The sequence below is a fragment of the Onychostruthus taczanowskii genome, unplaced genomic scaffold (genome assembly GCF_017590055.1).
Source record: "Onychostruthus taczanowskii isolate IOZ18803 unplaced genomic scaffold, ASM1759005v1 scaffold75, whole genome shotgun sequence".
In the NCBI taxonomy this organism is placed as follows: Eukaryota; Metazoa; Chordata; class Aves; order Passeriformes; family Passeridae; genus Onychostruthus; species Onychostruthus taczanowskii.
Genome location: NW_024505339.1, coordinates 3,443,571 through 3,461,754, shown reverse-complemented (window position 1 = coordinate 3,461,754; position 18,184 = coordinate 3,443,571). Strand labels below are relative to the sequence as shown.

The 18,184-nt window shown below is 42.6% G+C and overlaps 1 protein-coding gene across 6 annotated transcripts in view; it reads left to right on the top strand.

The window, feature by feature from the left end:
- The window catches only part of CUX1 (cut like homeobox 1), a 267,150-nt gene that overhangs the window by 181,692 nt on the left and 67,274 nt on the right, over nucleotides 1-18,184 (top strand). For 2 of the 6 annotated variants that reach the window (XM_041423194.1, XM_041423193.1), the window contains exons 10-16: nucleotides 4-108; nucleotides 2,539-2,727; nucleotides 8,291-8,349; nucleotides 13,312-13,360; nucleotides 14,367-14,463; nucleotides 15,553-16,224; nucleotides 17,174-17,239. In XM_041423194.1, coding sequence (XP_041279128.1) covers nucleotides 4-108; nucleotides 2,539-2,727; nucleotides 8,291-8,349; nucleotides 13,312-13,360; nucleotides 14,367-14,463; nucleotides 15,553-16,224; nucleotides 17,174-17,239 — 1,237 coding nt within the window. The remainder of the gene's footprint in view (nucleotides 1-3; nucleotides 109-2,538; nucleotides 2,728-8,290; nucleotides 8,350-13,311; nucleotides 13,361-14,366; nucleotides 14,464-15,552; nucleotides 16,225-17,173; nucleotides 17,240-18,184) is intronic. The other 4 variants (XM_041423199.1, XM_041423195.1, XM_041423196.1 and 1 more) reach the window with 3 other exon arrangements.

The window sequence follows — 18,184 nt, the reverse complement described above, 5'->3', positions numbered from 1 at the left end:
CAGAGGGCAGAGGTGGCTCAGAGAGAGGCAGAGACCTTAAGGGAGCAGCTCTCATCAGCTAACAAATCTCTCCAACTTGCTACGCAGATCCAGAAGGCACCTGATGTGGTGAGAGAAAATATTTACTGACTCTTACAGGTTTCTGACATTCCTGCAGTACAGCTCCTTCAATTTATGCCCACAGCTATAAAAACAGCTGTTTGAAGTCATATTTTAACTGAAAGGGAAGGGTGTTCCCTTGGGATTGTGGTGGGGTTCAGCCTCTGAGGGGGCTGGTGGCTGGAGGAGACCACGGGAAGGACAGAGGTCACTTGGCTCTGGGGTGATCCATCACTCCCTGCTCCAGGTGGACAGCACAGCTCTCAGAAATCATTTCTCATGGCTGAGAGCAGCAGCAGAGGCAGCAAGAGAGCCTTGGTGGCCATCAGCACGTGCCTGCCCTGCGGTGTGGCTCCATCCCAGGGCACCCAGAGCTTCCTGCCCTCTCTGCCCTTCACAGCTCCATGTCTGCGCTGTGAGAGAAACTGGAAATAAACCTGATACCACTCCAGTTTTCACTGGCTGTGCCTAAACTGAGAATTACTCCTATAAATCCCTGGAAATTTGAGAAGATGCTCTGTACTCCTTCTTGTTGCCTCCTCTGTGTGCTTTGAGTAAAGCCAAGGCTGCTGATGGGACCTGCAGGCACAGGGGGCTCCAGCTGGCCCTGGGTGAGCAGGTATCACAGATGAGCAGCCAGATTATTTTGATTTTTGTTTGCCAAAGGAGAAATAGAAGTATTTAAATGTAAATATGCAATTAAGTGAAATTTAGTCTACTTCTAAGCAGCAGATTTAAGAAACAAAAGAAATCATTGCTTTTTTTTTCCCCTTGCAAGCCTTATACGTGCTTGACACTGATAGCAGAGGAACACATGGCTGCCTTTAAAAATCATTTGCAGAGAATGAGTAACAAACCATAAGCCCTCCAGATCTGTTTGGTTGTCTATTAATACAACCCAGTATTTTCTCAGAGAAGTCAAAAGATAGGCAAGTAGGCTGCAAAACAAAATATAAAAAGCCTGAATATCACTTGTAACTCTGAATTACCTGCCTCTTCCTATCTCGTGTCCTAGTCTTATCATTATTTTAACATTAGGTCTTTCTTGTATTTAATAGTACTTCTGCACTTCATTTATATTTAATATGACAACTACTGCAGGATGAAAATGATCATTATCTATCTTATTTCAGACTCTACGTTCTAGTCTCAATAGGCACAAGCAGCAGATGATTATACAACTTGTGATGTTTCATGCAAGCAAATTAGAGGTTTTTTCAAGTTAAAAGTATAATTCAGTGTAATAGGAGAGTGTTGTTAACTGCTGTTCCTACATGCAGCTTTCTGTGAGTGCAGCAGGGTGTAGTCACTGAGAATCAAGCTGAATGTTTAGCAGATATGGAAAAGGGGATTTTGTTGTTCCTGTATTCCCAGAAAAGAGGGTCTGGAGTAGATTTCAATCTGCTGCAGTGTCACCTTCAGCTGTCAGGGTGTCACTGGGGTGAATTCTCAGCTCTTTCACCACAGATCTTTGGTTTAGTGCTCACCATCTTCATCTGCCTCTTGCTGAATGGATTCTCTTCTCCTTCACTGGTGCTTCTGAGGAACAGCCATTAACCTTTGTCAGATGCATTTTGGGCTCTTTAATGGAATGTGTGCCCCTCCTTGGGCTGCCTCCTGCCCCACACAGGCACAAGGCCTTCCTCACATTCTCCATGGAGGAGGCTCAGAGCTCCCCAGTGCATCACAGCTGTGATCTCCCAGCACAGAAGGACACAGAGATGGTGCAATTCGTCTCTGTTATCTTTTCTGAATGGATCTGCCTCCTTCTGGACCTCTCTGTCCTCTCTGATTCCTTGTCCTCCCAGGAAGTCAGCCCAGAGAGGAAGTTCCAGACTTGAGGACAGATTTTACAGCTGTGGGAAACTGGAAGAAGGAAGATTTAGGAAAGGGAATTTCTGGAAGTGGTGACCAAAGGGAGAATGGCCTTGTCTTAGAGCTGTCACATCTCTCTTCTTCCCCGTGGAGGGATGCTTGCAATAATGTTAACATGAACAATTTTCATGCTAGGATCAAGTTCATTGGAAGTAGCAGTTTGGGGCAATTTTTGACAATTTTGCCTGAAACGTGCAGTGTGCATGCAGAGAGCCACAGGCACATGGCTCTGCCGTTCCTGATTAAGAAATTCTGCTCCATTACTTCAGAATATTTTATCTGATTAGTATTTTGTAAGCACAGATTTTCATAGTTGTCAAAGCACTTGGGCTATTAATAATAAATAGATCTAAATAGAATCCTTTGACTTTCACTGCTGCATCTTTCCAGTGCACTTATGAAATAGGGAAATTTATTCCTTCCGTTATCCCTGTTTTCCCAGAGAGCTGTCCTGGGCTGTAGGAAATTCCATCTTCCAGATTCCCAATGTCAATCACAGGAGTCCCAGATTTAGGAATTGCCTGTTTCCTTCCTTTCTGTGCCCTAATGCTGTTTTCCCTGCAGGAGCAGGCCATCGAGGTGCTGACTCGCTCCAGCCTGGAAGTGGAGCTGGCAGCGAAGGAGCGCGAGATCGCGCAGCTCGTCGAGGATGTCCAGAGGCTCCAGGGCAGCCTCACCAAGCTGAGGGAGAACTCCAGCAGCCAAATCTCCCAGCTGGAGCAGCAGCTGACAGCCAAGAACAGCACACTCAAAGTAAGGCTTGGTTCTGCCCAAAGGATGTCTCAGAGATGATGATATTGGGGGTTCCTGTGGTCCTGAGCCATTGGATTCTCCAGGGTGTGGCTGAGTTCTGGTTTCTGTGGCATTCATGGAATCACAGAATGGTTTGAGTTAGAAGGGACCCTCAAACCCATCCCATTCCACCCCCCTGGATGTATTGTTTTTAAGGGATCACAGGTTTTTTAAGTTCTAAATGGCCCAATCCTTACTGTTTTGAAATGTGTTTTTACAGGACAAGGCTACCTTTGGAGTTAAAATCACCACCAAACCCCAACATGCATTGAGCAAAGATATCTAATGAAACAGTTGAACTGAAAAAGCACAGAAAATCCCTCTTAGATTTTCAAACTTTTAATTCCCATTCCAGGTATACATATTGAAGATTTTGCAAGGAATTGATTTATCTTTCAATGTCCCTGCTACCCTCTCCAGTTCTCTCCACTGGAAATGGGTAGTATATCATTTAGGGCATAGGAACAAGTAAAATCAGGACATGGAGAAGGCTTTTATATAAAAACCATTTAATTATTTAAATTTTATTTATTTATTTATTTTTATTACCGATAACCATTTACATTTTTTTAACTGTGTATTTGCTGCACAATAATTCCCATTTATAATTAGCAGTCTAGCCCTTTACTCATTTGCATAGGAGCAGCACTGCACTAGAACCAGAAGGAATAGCTAAGAATTCTCTGAATGACCCTTTTACCTCTCTCTTGGGCAGTCTTACTTTCCCTGTGCAGAGCCCACACAGTTCTGATTTCTGAGTGAGCATGAGAAATGTTTCCTGACGTGGGGTATGAATCAGTTTCCTGTAATTCCTGTCTCCTTCATTGTTCCACCATCTATGAGCTCCAAAGTGTAAACAAGATAAATTTATCTATTCCATTAAAGACTTGGTAGTTCTGCAGGTTTGATAGTCTGAGAGTTTTCTGAGAGCAGGAGGCTGATAGTTCCCACTCAGCTCTGACTGTGGCGTGGGCAGCTTTGCTCTATCAGAATGATTTAATGTTCAGTTGAAACTCTTACAAATTGCTCTAATTCTGACATTTTTTAGCAGTTACTGGTTTTGCTGTGGTGGAGCATAATTCACATGGAGAGAGACCTGTTAGGAATGAAAGCTGAAGTGTTGCAGTCAGTGTTTTCTGCATGCTTTAAGCTAGCTTTGCAGAATTTTCATGAAAATTCAGTGGAGCAAAGGACACCTATTATATAACTCCATTGACAGTATCAGTCTCTGCCCACCTGTCACCATGTGGGCACCACTTTTATTGGGGGAGAAAGGAGCTGCCCTGGTTTTGAGGGACACATTCTGCTGGCTACACCCATGTTCAGGGGATTTTTTTATTTTACTTTGTCATAAAGCCTGATAGAATATATCTTGAATCCTTGCACTTGACAGATTTTCTTGGAATAAAGCATGCTCCTGGTGAGGTCAGTATTAGTTTAGCCATTAACTTCAAAGGGAGTAGGATCATAGAAATGACAGAGCAAGTCTTTGATTTTCATTTCAGTAATCTCCTTCCATTTTCTCATAGCCTTGCCTGGCTAATGCTCTGTATTTAGCTTTCTGTTGATAGTGGCTGATGCAGTGCCTCTATTGATAAAGTTTTAGTCATTTCAACCCTCTTTAACCTTATTTGTTGCAAGTATAAAAATATGTCCAAATACTTACTTTTACCCCAAAGTGCTGGGAAAGCCTGTGCCAGGCCCAGGTTGTACAAAGCACCAAATCTCAGTGATGATGTGCTGATCTCCTGTTTGGTTATGGAGGAATTGCTTCTGAAATAACAGAGATTTTAATGGTTGCCTCCACAGAAAACAACTCACAGTTTCACAAATTAAAGCAATGTTCTCAACCTCTATCTTGGGGGAATTGTTTAATACTCTATGACTTAATGAAACAATACAGAAATACTTTCAAAATTATTGCTTCTTTATCTTCATCTGATCTAATAATCAAAACATGTCCTCTAGTAACAAGACTTTTCTCACTCTAATTGTATTAACCCTTTGTGGCTGGGTGCTAGAATGTCTCTGCTACCCAGTTAAAATTCAGTAATGTGATTTGATCACTCTAAACTGAACTACAATGTTAATCTAATGGTTATTGAAATGTTTTAAGCCACTCAATACTGCCCCTGCTATTTACCTATGACAGTTCAGTTAATAATACAGTAGTGATTGTATTTTCTAAAAACATGAGGAGGGACCCAATCTCTGCATGCTCTGACGTGGGTTATTCACACCACAGATGCAAGATGATTCTTTAACATGGGATATTTGCAAATTTAATGTGCACAAAAGCCACCAGTCCATTCCTTCTGCCCTCTGGCTCCTGCATTCTTGTGTGTTGGAGGTCATTGGAATACATTTTGTCTGAATTAACCAGGTTGATATTTAGTGCAAGATATTAGTTCCTCCAGATTGTCTCACAGCTTGAACCTTTGTTATCCCATGTTCTGTGCATTTTACAGGGTTCTTGGAGACAATTACCATACTAATACATTTTAAAACAGTCATTGACTGGGAAGATGCCAAGTGCCTAAATGTTCTGTTTCTGCACAGGCACTGCATCCTCAGTTGTTAGTTTATATTGTTTAGTAAAGTAGATGTTTAGGTGCAGATTTTCCATGGCAACAATCTCTGTATTAGGTACTTGGGAATGATGGATGTGTGTGTTTTTTGTACAACCCAAAGTAAAATATTGCTGGTTGTCATTCTGCTGTAGCAAGTACCTGAGAATCCAAAACAGCTGCATTTTGTCAATATCTCTTTTTTCTCTTTATTTTTCTACCTGTGTTTTTGTACCAAAAATACTCTATCAGGGTATAGCACTTCCCTGCACAGAATTACATTTAATACAGATTTCATTAAAATGGGAGTCATTAGCTTTTCTGTGGTTTATCTCTGTTTCTACAAAAGGCTGTTTTCTTAGCATACCCTTGCATAACTAACATATTAATCCAGGGTATTGCTTGTTTTAAATGTCTTCTGGTCCTTTTTATACTGAGAACTGGTATAAATTGCCAGTTATGCCTGCTGTAAAAGCTCCTCTGCTCCAGACCTAAAATGTTACCAGCCACAGAGCTGAGGAAAGGGTGAATTGCAGTGGATTTGCAGAGACAGAAGGACAAAGTGACAAGACCAAGGAGAGCAGAAGGATGTCTTGGGGTTTGGCAGGTGCTCCCATTGCTTGTGACCACTTGGAAAACTCTCAGCTGTGATGCTGAGTCTCCCCCCAGTACCAAGGGCTCTCTGACTCACTGGTTTCATTTAAAGATCCCTCTCCAGCCTGACCTGGTGAGCTAAAAATTCCACCTGGATGTCTTGTTGAAGTCACTCTGTTTTGCTCAGTGTTGAGCTGCAGCTTGAAAAGCTGCTTGAATTCGTGGGCTGTTGTGGCTGACCCTCCTCAAAATGTGAGACCTCAGGCCTTGGGACTATGTAGTACATTTCCATAATGAGATTTCAACATGTGTGTAAATTATCAAAACCTCCAATGTCTTTATTATTTGTAGGATTTTCCTGGTCACATCAACCAGTATTTTCCTGAAGTACTGTGTCTGCTATCTAAAGCAAAGCCAGTGCTTCCTATAATTCCAGACTGGAATTTGGAAAGGCAGGACATGCCAGAAGAAACTACTAGAACTTGCCCTGTATTTATTCCAGGTGAAAAAAAAAAAGAAAGTTTGTCGCTAAAACAGACACTTCACTTTTATTTTTAACACAACTGGAATGAGTGCACAACCACTGATGACAAAAGACACGAGACCTTTTTAAGAGGCCACTCGTTCCATCAGTGTCCCAGAGAGTGCAAATTCCACACTGAGCAGCAGTTCCTGGGATCCATTAAGAGCTGCTCATTGAGCCTGGCTGTTCCTGCAGGAGATTCCTCTCTCAGCAGTGCTGAGGATGCTGGGCTGTGGTGGCAAACAGCAGGAACAGGGCCTTGAGAGGGCTGTGGATTGTAACGTGGCTGTCCACTTTGTCACTGCTCCTTAAGAGCCGTGCTGATGGCGAGGCAGACGTGCCAGCAGTGTGAGAGCTGCAGAGGGCTGGGTAGGAAATCCTTTAAAAGTGGCAGAATAGCTGGAGGTCCCACAAAGCCCCACCATGCTGCTGTTGGCATCTGAAGAAGCCTCATTTAAATTACTGAGATGACTCAATCCACTGAGTCAATTTGCTGTCCTGTGGGTGCTGTGCTGCATCCTTTTGGGGTTTGTACAGCTCTGTGATACCCACACACTGACTTAGTAGGGAAGACAGCACAGGGAACAGGTTCCCAGTTCTATTTCCCCAGCCCTGCCTCCATGCCCCATAGCTGGGCTGCTGCACAGCTGTGTGGGGCTGCATGTTAAACAGCTTTGCTAAAATTACCCAAATTCCCAGCAGCCCTCCCCTGCCCTCCTCCTGCATCCAAAGAGCAGCCCCAGAGTGGGTGCAGGATCTTGAATTCCCTTCTCCCCTGAAGGCAGCCTCTCCTGGACATAAAGTCCTATTTTTCTTTTTCATGTCATATATTCCTTTCCTTTTCAAAGTAGATTCTCTGTCTTTGAGGTGATACGTCCTTGTGTTATTTCTGTTTCCCGTGACCTTTGGGATTCTGTGCCAATTTTAACACCAAAAATGAACTGAAGCAGAGTTAGCCTGGGTTTATCCATGGAAGTTGCAAGCCAGTTAAGTTCTGTTCTTTGCTTAGATCAGGTGTGCCTGCACTAAGCAAAGAAATTTTTGAAATGAATGTGGCTTCTGCAAGCAACATAACTGCATCAATTATGTATCAATATGTTTTAGGCTTCCTGAAGCATTTACCCCGTAGTGATGAGCACTTTGTTGGGAGCTGGGTAAGGTCCAAGTGTGTGGCATTGCGTTCTGGATCGTGGCAGTTTGGGGCATCCTTTGGGGCATCCTCGCAGCCAGGAGAAGCCTTTGAGGCCACCCTGGGTGGGGCAGAGCAGGAGGAGCTGCTGGGGTGGCCTCAGTGCTCCCTCTCTGGTCACTGCAGTCAGCAATGCTGTAAAACCTCTGGTTCAGCTGTTCTGTGTGGGAACGAGGTGCTGTAGGAGCCTTCCAAGCCTAAGGCATTCCAGTCAACAACAGCTTCTTCACTCTGCTCTTTTTATCATGTAGATAAGGTTATCAAGAACTGTCCTATTAAGAATACAGCATGTGCCAAAGCATCCTGCTTGTTTACTCAATCTCCTTGAAAATTTCTGCTGCCCCATTTTTTTTTTTAATATCTTCATCCCCGATCTCTTCCCTGAGCACATGACAGTGACATTGCAAACAGCCAAATTGGGACCCACTGAATTCTGTCATGCTTGGCACTCTGTAAACAAAGGATGAGCGAGGTATAATTGTGTTTACGTTTAATTGGTTATAGTTTGTTTTCTAATATATGTAAATTAGGTATGAGTCATTAACCCTCACTTGTGCGCTGCTGTATATATGGAATAATTTGAAGATGATTTTCAAAGCCTGCAGAAAAAAAACAATGTAAATAATTAAATCCATGTTCTCTCTTTTAAAGCAACTGGAAGAAAAACTGAAAGGACAGGCTGATTATGAAGAGGTTAAGAAAGAATTAAAGTAAGTGTTAAATGCTTACATAATTTTTTCACAAACTCTGGTTGAACAGTGCTTGTTAAATGAAGCCACAAATCTGTGTTCTTGGAACAATAAAGAATTCAGTCAAAACCACAAAGACGAGGAAATTGGGAATATTGGCAGAAATTGCATCCAGAGCCAGTGGAAGTGCTATATCTGAGAGTGCTCCTTTTTGTTGCAGCAGAGGATCACAATAGCAAATAAAACACATGTCCGTGAAGAAAAGCCACTAAAACTATTGTCCACAAAGGGAAAAGAGTTTCAGAATCTGTGGTGTTTTAGGTGGACCACTATTTAAAAGTCTCCAGCCAACAGCTGAGGGTAATGTGGACCAAAAATGACATGCAGAGCCTTTGGCCATGGTACCTTTGCTCTGCTCCTGCCAGTCAGTGCTCAGCACTTGCCAGTTTAATGCTGGGCTTGTTTCACTGTATATTTTTGCTAATATATTGTGGTTTTAAACTAAAGCCACAAACAGCCTCTTCCTATTTCAAGGGATTTTCTTAAGAGACTTAAAAGAGCCTCATTTTAAACTATAACAAGATAAGCTGTCAGGTTCAGAAGAGAACTTTTCTGACTGGAAATATGTTTAGTGTCAAGGTTTAAATAACTGCGAGAAACTCCCATCTCTTCTTTCATCATTCTGGCATTTCTGTGTGTGTTTTAAAAAGGCTGAAATAACCCATTCCCTGGTTTAATGAGGTATTTCAGATGAGGCTGGTAGTCATGTGCTTTTGTTTACACGTCCCTGGAGAATATGGAAAGCAGATTTGGATTTGCAAGCCCCACAACTGCCCAGCCTCTGGTGCTGATTTATTCAAGCCACACTGGCTGAGGTTCTGGTTCACCACCAGCTGCAGCACATCCTGATGTAGGGGTATAATTTTCACTGGAATTAAATGAATTGACCATTTATTTGGTCATTTTACCTGATTATTACCTGGGCTCAAAATAGCATCATCATTTAGTGATTAGGGGTAAATACATCCACATCCTGTCCTGAGTTAAGGGAACAGCTTCAGGTTTTAGCCAGTTTGTCCTCACATGTAAAGCAGTGAATGGGAATAAAGCCACAAGCTTCCAGCTTCTTGCATTAGATATTAAATGTAAATGTGCTGAAACAAGAAATGAGTTTTGAATCCTACCTGCTTTAATGCAAAGGTTTTATACAACAGGACCAGGACTTTAAAGCCAGACTTAAAAGTGCCAAGAACCCAATCTACTCATTGAGTATAATAATTTACTTTGCATTTATACTTTAAATACAAACCCTGTATTCCTGGTGATAACACCAATATTTTAATTTTTATTTTTTTTACAACACTAACTTACACGAGGGCAGGGGTGTAAAGGCATATCAGAGAAGCTGTGACACAGGAGGCTTCATATGGTGCTTCTGCTCAGGATAAGCCTGCAGTGAAATAAATGGGAGACTCTGCTGGAAGTGGCCCTGGTTGGGTGCCAATAAATTAACCGTGTTTTCTCAGTTGTTCCAGCTTTTATATCCCTAATTTGTGGATTGATAACTGGCTTGTAAGGGCCCTGGGGCCCATCACCATTCTGTGGGATGGTCTGAGGATTGAGAGCACTGAGGATGTTTGCAATGCTGCATCCTCCAAGCAGCTGCTTCACACCATTCCCATGCTCCATCTAGTCCAGAAGGTGTGCTGAAGGCTCAGTGTGCATTCCCTGGCAGTGACAGTCTGATCTGAAGTGTAACTTGCTGTAAATGAGGCTGGGAGAAGTCTGTTGCTGTAAATCTGGAGCCCTCACACTGAATCCTGCTGCACCTGCCTTGTGCCCTGGAACACTGACAGAAATGAACTGCTCATAACATTTGCACCTAGAGAAGAGATCTTGTCAGTACAGCAGGACAGAATAGAATGAATTTTTTAGGTGTTTTGGCACCAGTGTATTTTCCTTAACCCTTCCTGGGATGTTAGAGGCGTGCTGGGCTGAGGGTCTCACTATCAGCCAACTTCTACTTGGTAGGAACTTAGGTGGGCCCATGTCAAGATCTGGGATGGGAGGATTCTTCACTCTCTGCCTTGGCTTTTGTGCCCAATGGCTTCTAAACCTATTTTTGAGATCTGACAGCTCTCTGTGTGCCTTCAGTTCCCTCTCAAGTAGCACGACACGCTGACCCTGCTGCCTTTGCAGTCGGGATCAGACAAACAGAAAGTCGAGCTGTCCCAATGCACACTTTGCTTTACACTCACATCTTTCAAGTCTTCTTAGATGTGCAGATTCAAGTCACAAGATCATTTCTTTAGAAAGCAGGTAACTGATCTTGAGCCACAGATTGAGTCAAGATCTCATGGGCAAAGATATTCCTGGAATCCAAAGAAGAAACATTGTGCTTCCTCATATTCCTGAGGAGAATGTGTCTTTTGTGACACATTTGGAGAGTCATTTTTGACATGTTTAACTTTTACATTCTTTTAAAAATGAGCCTGCTGGAGTGAATATTCCTCTTAGGGCAATTAGAGGTGCCATCAGCTTGATTTTTAGTGTATTTTGTATTTCAGCTGTATAGGAAATTAGCTGTAAAATTGTCAGAAAGTTAATTCAGTTAGCAAAGAATCCCCTTCAGGTAGGCAGAGGTCAGTAGGTTTCCAGCCAAGGTTTGAATACACATTGCCTGCACCAATCTCACTGGAAACACAGCTGCTGCAAGGCTCAGGATCCTTCCTGAAGGTCCCAGCTGGCAGCAGATACTCAGAACCAAAATGCACCAACCTGTGCAAGGAGAGAGATGACAGAGTCAGGGCTTTAGAGGCAGATTTTTGGTGTGGAGAACCAAATATAACCATAACCAGGTTTATGCTTCCAACCATTGTCAGCCTGGTTCTGGGGGCAGCACTCACATCTGCTGCTTTGGGAGAGAGCAGCTTTTTCTGGTTTAGCCTCATCCAGGAGGAAGGAAGGTGTTTGGAATGCTGCTGGATTGCTCCACATGGCAAACCCACGTGTGGTAAGTGGGGTCACAACTGGTCTGAGCTGAAATGGGATTTCCCATGGGATGTTTGCCACGTGATGATTTACTGTTCAAACTGGGTTTGAAATTCAAATCAGTCTCCTCATTTGGGCATCATGAGGATGTGCATTAGGACTGGCTGTCCATGCAGAGGCTATTCCCTGCAGAATTCATGGGAACAGAGACCTGGCTGAGGTTTTCCCTGGATGAGTCTCTGCATTTATCTCCCCCAGCACCTTGGAGTCCTGGGATGCAGAGCTGTGCCTAGAAACACTTTGGCTTTTGGGGATTTGCCACCTGAGTCACACACCCTTGATGTCAAAGTGGTGTCAGGATCTGTGAGAACTCGGGCCATTAGTCCACATCCTGTCCCCTTGAGTGGCACAAGTCCACTGATAGCACAAAAGAGTTGGTTTTGCACATGGCTGAGCTGTTGTGCCCACAAGTCTTCACAACATCACTTTGTGTGCTGTGTATGGGCTGATGGCTCCACCCTACAGCCAGGCAAGAGGTGACACTGAGTGATGCCATGTAATGAAGGTGATTGCCAGAAATTTGTGCTTTCATTAATTATTACATTTTAGGGATGCCTGTCAGAATTAACCCTGTGTGCAATGAATGTGCACAGATGCAAGATACATGAGGTCTCTTTCTCAGAATTGATTTTTTCCCCCTTGGGTTTGCTATGACTTCGAGTGATCTTGAATGGCCCAGAGACCTGATCTCCAGAGTGTCACTTAATGCACATCCAACTCTGGATTAATCCAGGGACAGGTTCAGGCAGTTAATGGGTGCCTGGCTAACTCCTCATGGCATCCAGAATACTGGACTTCTGCCTTTTTTCCCCTCTGTTTCCACATTTCATGGAATCACTGAATGTTTTGGGCTGGAAGGACCTTAAAGCTCATCCAGTGCCACCCCCTGCCATGGCCAGGGACACCTTCACTACTCCAAGCTCTATCCAGCCTGGCCTTGGACACTTCAGAGATCCAGGGGCAATTCCAAAACCTTTAGTACATGATCCACAGCTTTTAATACAGTTTAATACGTGATTAACCAGATTGTTCCTGCTCACAGAGTTCTTGGTGCTTTATACATGACAAATGCTGTATAAACACCATCTATATGTGTTTATGTGTTTTTCTTCACCAAATGAATGTTGTCTTTGTACACTAAGAAGCTGAAATCATTTATTGCTTCAGTCTGAGGAAGTTCATGTCCTGCCTGCATCAGGCTGGTTTTAAAAAAAAATCCAACAAAGTGCAGTAATAAGTCTGGACTCCTGTAAGATTCTGGTTTGCCAGATGACACAGCTCTGACTGAAAGCCTCTGAAGGGAGACGTCCTCTGACCGCTCACTATTTGTATAAAATATTGACAATGAGACTATCAGATTCTTCTCCTAATGTACTTATAAATATTTGGATCTTTCATATTTCTTAAGAAATATTGGGCCATTTTGTCTTCCCTTTGCCACAGAATGAAGGGGTTATTAAAATGAAAAACTGCCTTTTAGCCTGTAGTGCCTCGGTTGGGAGGATTATTTGTGCATATTTTCCTTGCTGGTGAGCTGGTGTATATTCTGTAAAGTGCTGTACTGTGGTGGTGATTCCCCTCTTTTGCTGCTTTGCTACAACTTCCTCATTCCCTTCTAGCTTCACAGATAAATTTATATTGTTTCTGACAGCTTAAAATGTTATATCCTTATTAACCTTTAAATTTACACTTTAAACTGGCCTGGTGGGATTGCATATGGAATGATTTAGATGATGCTTGAGAAAATTTTCTTATCCAATAACTAGTTTGAGGAGTTATTCTGTATTCATTAGGAGATTGTGTTACTGCAAGGAAAGTTGTCATCACTTGTAGTGTTGCTGGAGAACAGGACACGATCATGTTAATGCTCATTAGTGGAATTGTTATGAAAAGAAGAAATAGAAAATAATTTCTTTTCTCTGCCCTCCACAGTATATTGAAATCCATGGAGTTTGCACCATCTGAAAGCTCTGGTGCGCAGGTACTGAACTTACTTCTGTTTTCTTACTTATTTAACAGCTCAGTTGATTAACAAAAATTTTGTCTTGAAATTCCTTGTTGTTGACATTGACAGTTTCCTGTTGATGTTGAGGCTTCCAACCTTGTTTTTCCTGATGTTTTCTTATGTAAAAAGCTAAACTGGACTTTTTTTTTTTCTGCCTGTTAATTTCATTTAAGTGGTCAAGGACAAAGTGACATTTCAGCTGTGCTGGAGTGGGTAAACCAGAATGTTGTGAAGTTGAGTCATTTAAAGATACTGGAGTTGGTGGACAGGCAGCACACTGTGCAAGGACTTCAGCATTTTTAAGTATTTGTTAGCCTTGAAAATTTCTTTTCACAAAAGAAAACAAACCTTGGAGTACTGAGAAAGCTTTGCTGTTCCAGCAAATTAATCTTACTTCAGTTTAAAGGTTATGAATTAAATTCCTGTTTCTGAAATCCAAACTGAATATCAATATGTTGAGATTAATTTTCAATGGGATTTTTAATGATCAAGGGTTAGATATTTGGATGAGAGTAAATAGCATATTTCTCTGACTGATGTTATTTTGAACAAACTGTTTCTGCTGAAATGCAGCATGTCAAGGAAATGCTTAGCTTGGGTCAGTTGACCTAGAAGGAATAATATAATCTTAACTCCTGTTTTAATCAGATTAAAAGAAGTCTACAGCTTTTAAACTGAAAGCGTGCCAGGACCATTTAAAAATAAGTAAGATTAAGAAAATGTTCTGTTACACATCTCAAAATAATGCAAAATTAGTGAATGATTTACAGTGAAAATTTAACAGTGAATCTCTTCCATGGCTCCCACCAGAGCCCGGAGTGATTCCTGCTGATCTGTGCCCAGCAAATTCCCTCGCTGCCCTCAGAGACCAGTCAAGCACTTGGTTTTTTTAAAATTTTTTTTCCCTCTGAAATCCTTTTTAGTGGCTGAGTGAGATTCTCAATGCTTTGAGAAACAAACCTCCCCCTTTGGTTTCCTTTAGGATGCATCCAAGCCGCTGGAGGTGCTGCTGCTGGAGAAGAACCGCTCGCTGCAGTCGGAGAACGCCACGCTGCGCATCACCAACAGCGACCTGAGCGGTAGGTCCACCCAAATTTTGGCTCTCGTGGGTGCCTCTGCTGTCCTGTGATGGGAGGGAGGGCTGAGTGAGAGCTGAGTGTCTGAGCTAATGCATGGCAGGAGGATTAAGAAGCAACAGGAACACTGCGTAGCGTTGGATTTCTGTAGTTTTATGGGCTGGATAATGAAGTAAAAGTTAGAGAGTGTATAAAGGTGAAGGAAGAGGATTACAGGCTGTACCAGTGTTTGAGGCTGTCTTCTGTTTTGGGAATAAATCCATCTCTTTCCCCCACACACAGTGTTATGCAAAAGGTTTGCATGTAGATCACAGTGTCCCTGTCTGATACACTTGGATATACCACCAGCAGGTCAGTTTGGGAAAGCAAAATCCTTTCTTCCCAGCGAAGTGTGTTTGCTGTTTGGCTTTCCTAATGTGGGCTTTTACATCTTGTGTGCACATTTTTTAAATGGCAAGTCATGGAATTTCCAGATTCTTGAATGATGGTTTTTGCAGCTGGAAGAAAGTTAAAAGTTGCCACTGGCCCTGGGTTTACTGAATTCTGAAGCGTTTTATGACTTTTAACTGAGTGATCTTGGTGCATCCACCTAATGGTTATTCCTTTATTCAAATTGGTTTGTTCCAAAATGTAAATGTTTGCTGCATTTGGGTTCAGTCAGGTCCAATGAGTCATATCTTGAATGAGAGACAACAGAGAGACTTGCTGTCTGTAACTGGATTTATTTAACTGTATCACTGCACTTCATGTAACTGTTCTAGTGTTAATGTCTGTAAGGGGGATTCTCCAGGCTGCAACATACAAGAAAGGTGCAAACATGAAATGCATGTTGTTTGTTTTGGGGGCCTTGTTTGGCTTAAAAATTTTCAATCATGGAAAAAAAAAAATTAAAAATAAAAAATAAAAAAAAAAAAAAATAACCCAACAAATGAAAACAAACCAAAACCAAACAAAACCAAACCTCCCACCGCCACTCCATTGGCCCGTGTCAATCTGCACTTTTTCCCTTTGCGGGGCAAACTTTGCATTTTTTTATCTTGGTTTTTCCCTCTTTGACCCCCCATAATGCATTATGTTTGACCTTCCTTGTAGGGTCAGCCAGGAGAAAAGGGAAAGACCAGCCTGAGAGTCAGCGTCCTGCAACCTTGCCGGCCTCCCCTCCTTCCCAGTTGCTCCGCAACGCGGGGGAGCAGGCTTCCAATACTAATGGTACACACCAGTTCTCACCAACGGGTTTAAGTCAAGACTTTTTCAGCTCATCCCTGGCGAGCCCCAGCTTACCCCTGGCCTCCACAGGAAAATTTGCACTAAACTCTCTCCTCCAGCGACAGCTAATGCAGTCCTTCTACTCCAAGGCAATGCAGGAAGCAGGAAGCACAAGCATGATTTTTCCAACAGGTCCATACAGCACAAACTCCATATCTTCCCAAAGTCCATTACAACAAAGCCCGGATGTAAATGGCATGGCCCCATCTCCCAGCCAGTCAGAAAGTGCTGGGAGCATCTCCGAAGGCGAGGAGATAGACACGGCCGAAATTGCACGTCAGGTGAAAGAGCAGTTGATCAAGCACAATATTGGACAGCGGATATTTGGACATTATGTGTTGGGACTGTCACAAGGGTCTGTGAGTGAGATCCTGGCCCGGCCAAAGCCATGGAATAAACTGACTGTGAGAGGCAAGGAGCCATTTCATAAGATGAAGCAGTTCCTGTCGGACGAGCAGAACATCCTGGCTCTTCGCAGCATCCAGGGCAGACAAAGAGGTAAGAGCTCCCCAGCCCCCTGCTCCTCTTAGTTCCAAACATTCCAAACCAGGAGCTTCTCCATCCGGGGCTGTTTGTGCGCTGCTGCTGCTGCTCTCACCCGGGTCAGGTGCCAGGTGCAGCAAGTTCAGCTCTGCAGCACTCAGGCAGGTTCGTATCTGTGCTTATGCTTTTTTTAGCCGCTGGTTGGTGCCTGTCAGCAGGAGTGAGCAGCAGGGACACTCACAGCCCTCTCTGCCCAACCCCTCCATGCCACAGCTAAACACGGAGCCAAAAGGGTCAGCAGCTACTCGGGGTACCAGCCCTCAGAAATACTTGGGGGTTTTTAGTGGAGGTTATTTACTGATACCAGGCTTTTGTTGTGTCTTGTGCGATTATGTTTTTTCCCCAAAGTGTTCTGACAAAATAGGGTAGGTGATGCATGAGATGAGTAATTAAAACACAATCCCAGTTTAAAGCAGCTTTGCATATTTAAGGCAGCGATTTTAAGAAGTAACATGCATTTCATTGTGATTCATCTTAAGGCTGAGATTTACATTTAGAGAAACTGAAAAGTAAGTTGTTTACAGTCAAGAAATATTGGAAAGGACAGGCAGGGTTTTCCTAGATTTTGTTTAATTGGAAGCACACACTGTTAGATTTATAATCTGTTCTTCCTTTTGATGATTGTACTTGAGGGGATTATCTGCCCATCTTTAACCTCTTCATTTTTGGTATCTCTAGACATTTATTTATATCTGTCTAATCTCCTTTCCGAACATAGCTGTAATCTTTATTAACAAATCAGCCAGCCTTGCTTCTTCCCAAGTAGCCAGTTCCTCCTGCTCAGGGGCCCGAGGGGCCAGGAGAGCTCAGGGCCAGGCTGCCAGCTCCTCATGTCACACAGCCCGTGATGTCAGAGCAACCATCCCCTGATTGTTTTGTTCTTACCAAACTTGTTTTTCAACAGAGAATCCAGGCCAGAACCTGAACAGACTATTTCAGGAAGTACCGAAACGAAGAAATGGGTCTGAAGGTACGTCACAGGCAGGTGTTTTTCTTTGCAGTCAATCCCTAGGAAGTGGAGTGTGCTTTAGCTGTGTGTTTCCTTAAAACTGCAGTTTGATTCTGGCCTGGAATCTGATAGAAAAACAGACAGTAAGTATAAAACAAACCATGGGTTAGATGAACACTTTGCTTTTTCTAATTCTGCTGCTGCTGTACTAACATAACCCTGTTTGGACAGTTCTTCCACTCCCATCCTCCCTGCAAAACAGATAAAGAGAGAGAAGAGATGGAAGTGGCTTTATAAAGTCATCAGATCTATTGAAATGCTCTCTTTGCTATTTTTATGGTTTTGGAGGGAGAAAGTTGCACAGTTATAACATCAATTGCATACTGCTTCTGCTCTAGGTTTACTTCTTTCTTCTCGTGGGGCTTATGCTGACAAATTCCACTTTAGTACACTGCTAAATTGGTGTGATGCTTAGTTCAGTATTATATATGAAAAAGACATAAGTGAGCATCAGATCCAGATCCATAAATTATCACTGAACAGAAAGTCTGCACATTTTTGTTATAGATTAGTTCCAGAAATTTTCTTTTAGTGAGACCAGAAAGAAGTAAAAACAAAGGCAGGTACATCAAAAGTTTGTAGTTATTTTGACTCCAGTCACAAATTACCTCAATTGCTTACAAACAATAATCTTGTAATGGAAAATGCAGTTAAGTGCAGTAGCACTCACAGTTTTCCCTCCTTTACTTCCCCTTAGAGGTTAAAAAACAAACAAAACAAAACAAAAAAAAAAAGGCAAAACCAAACAACCAAGTAATAGCTCTTAGCTGGAGAGTACTTCAAATGGTATCTGCGTTTAAATGACTCTTTCTCTTAATGTATTAACCTCTAGAAAGTTAAAAATTATTTTTATCTAGTTACTTTTTAATTCTGTTTTGGGCTGAATGTATACTCATCGTGCTTTGC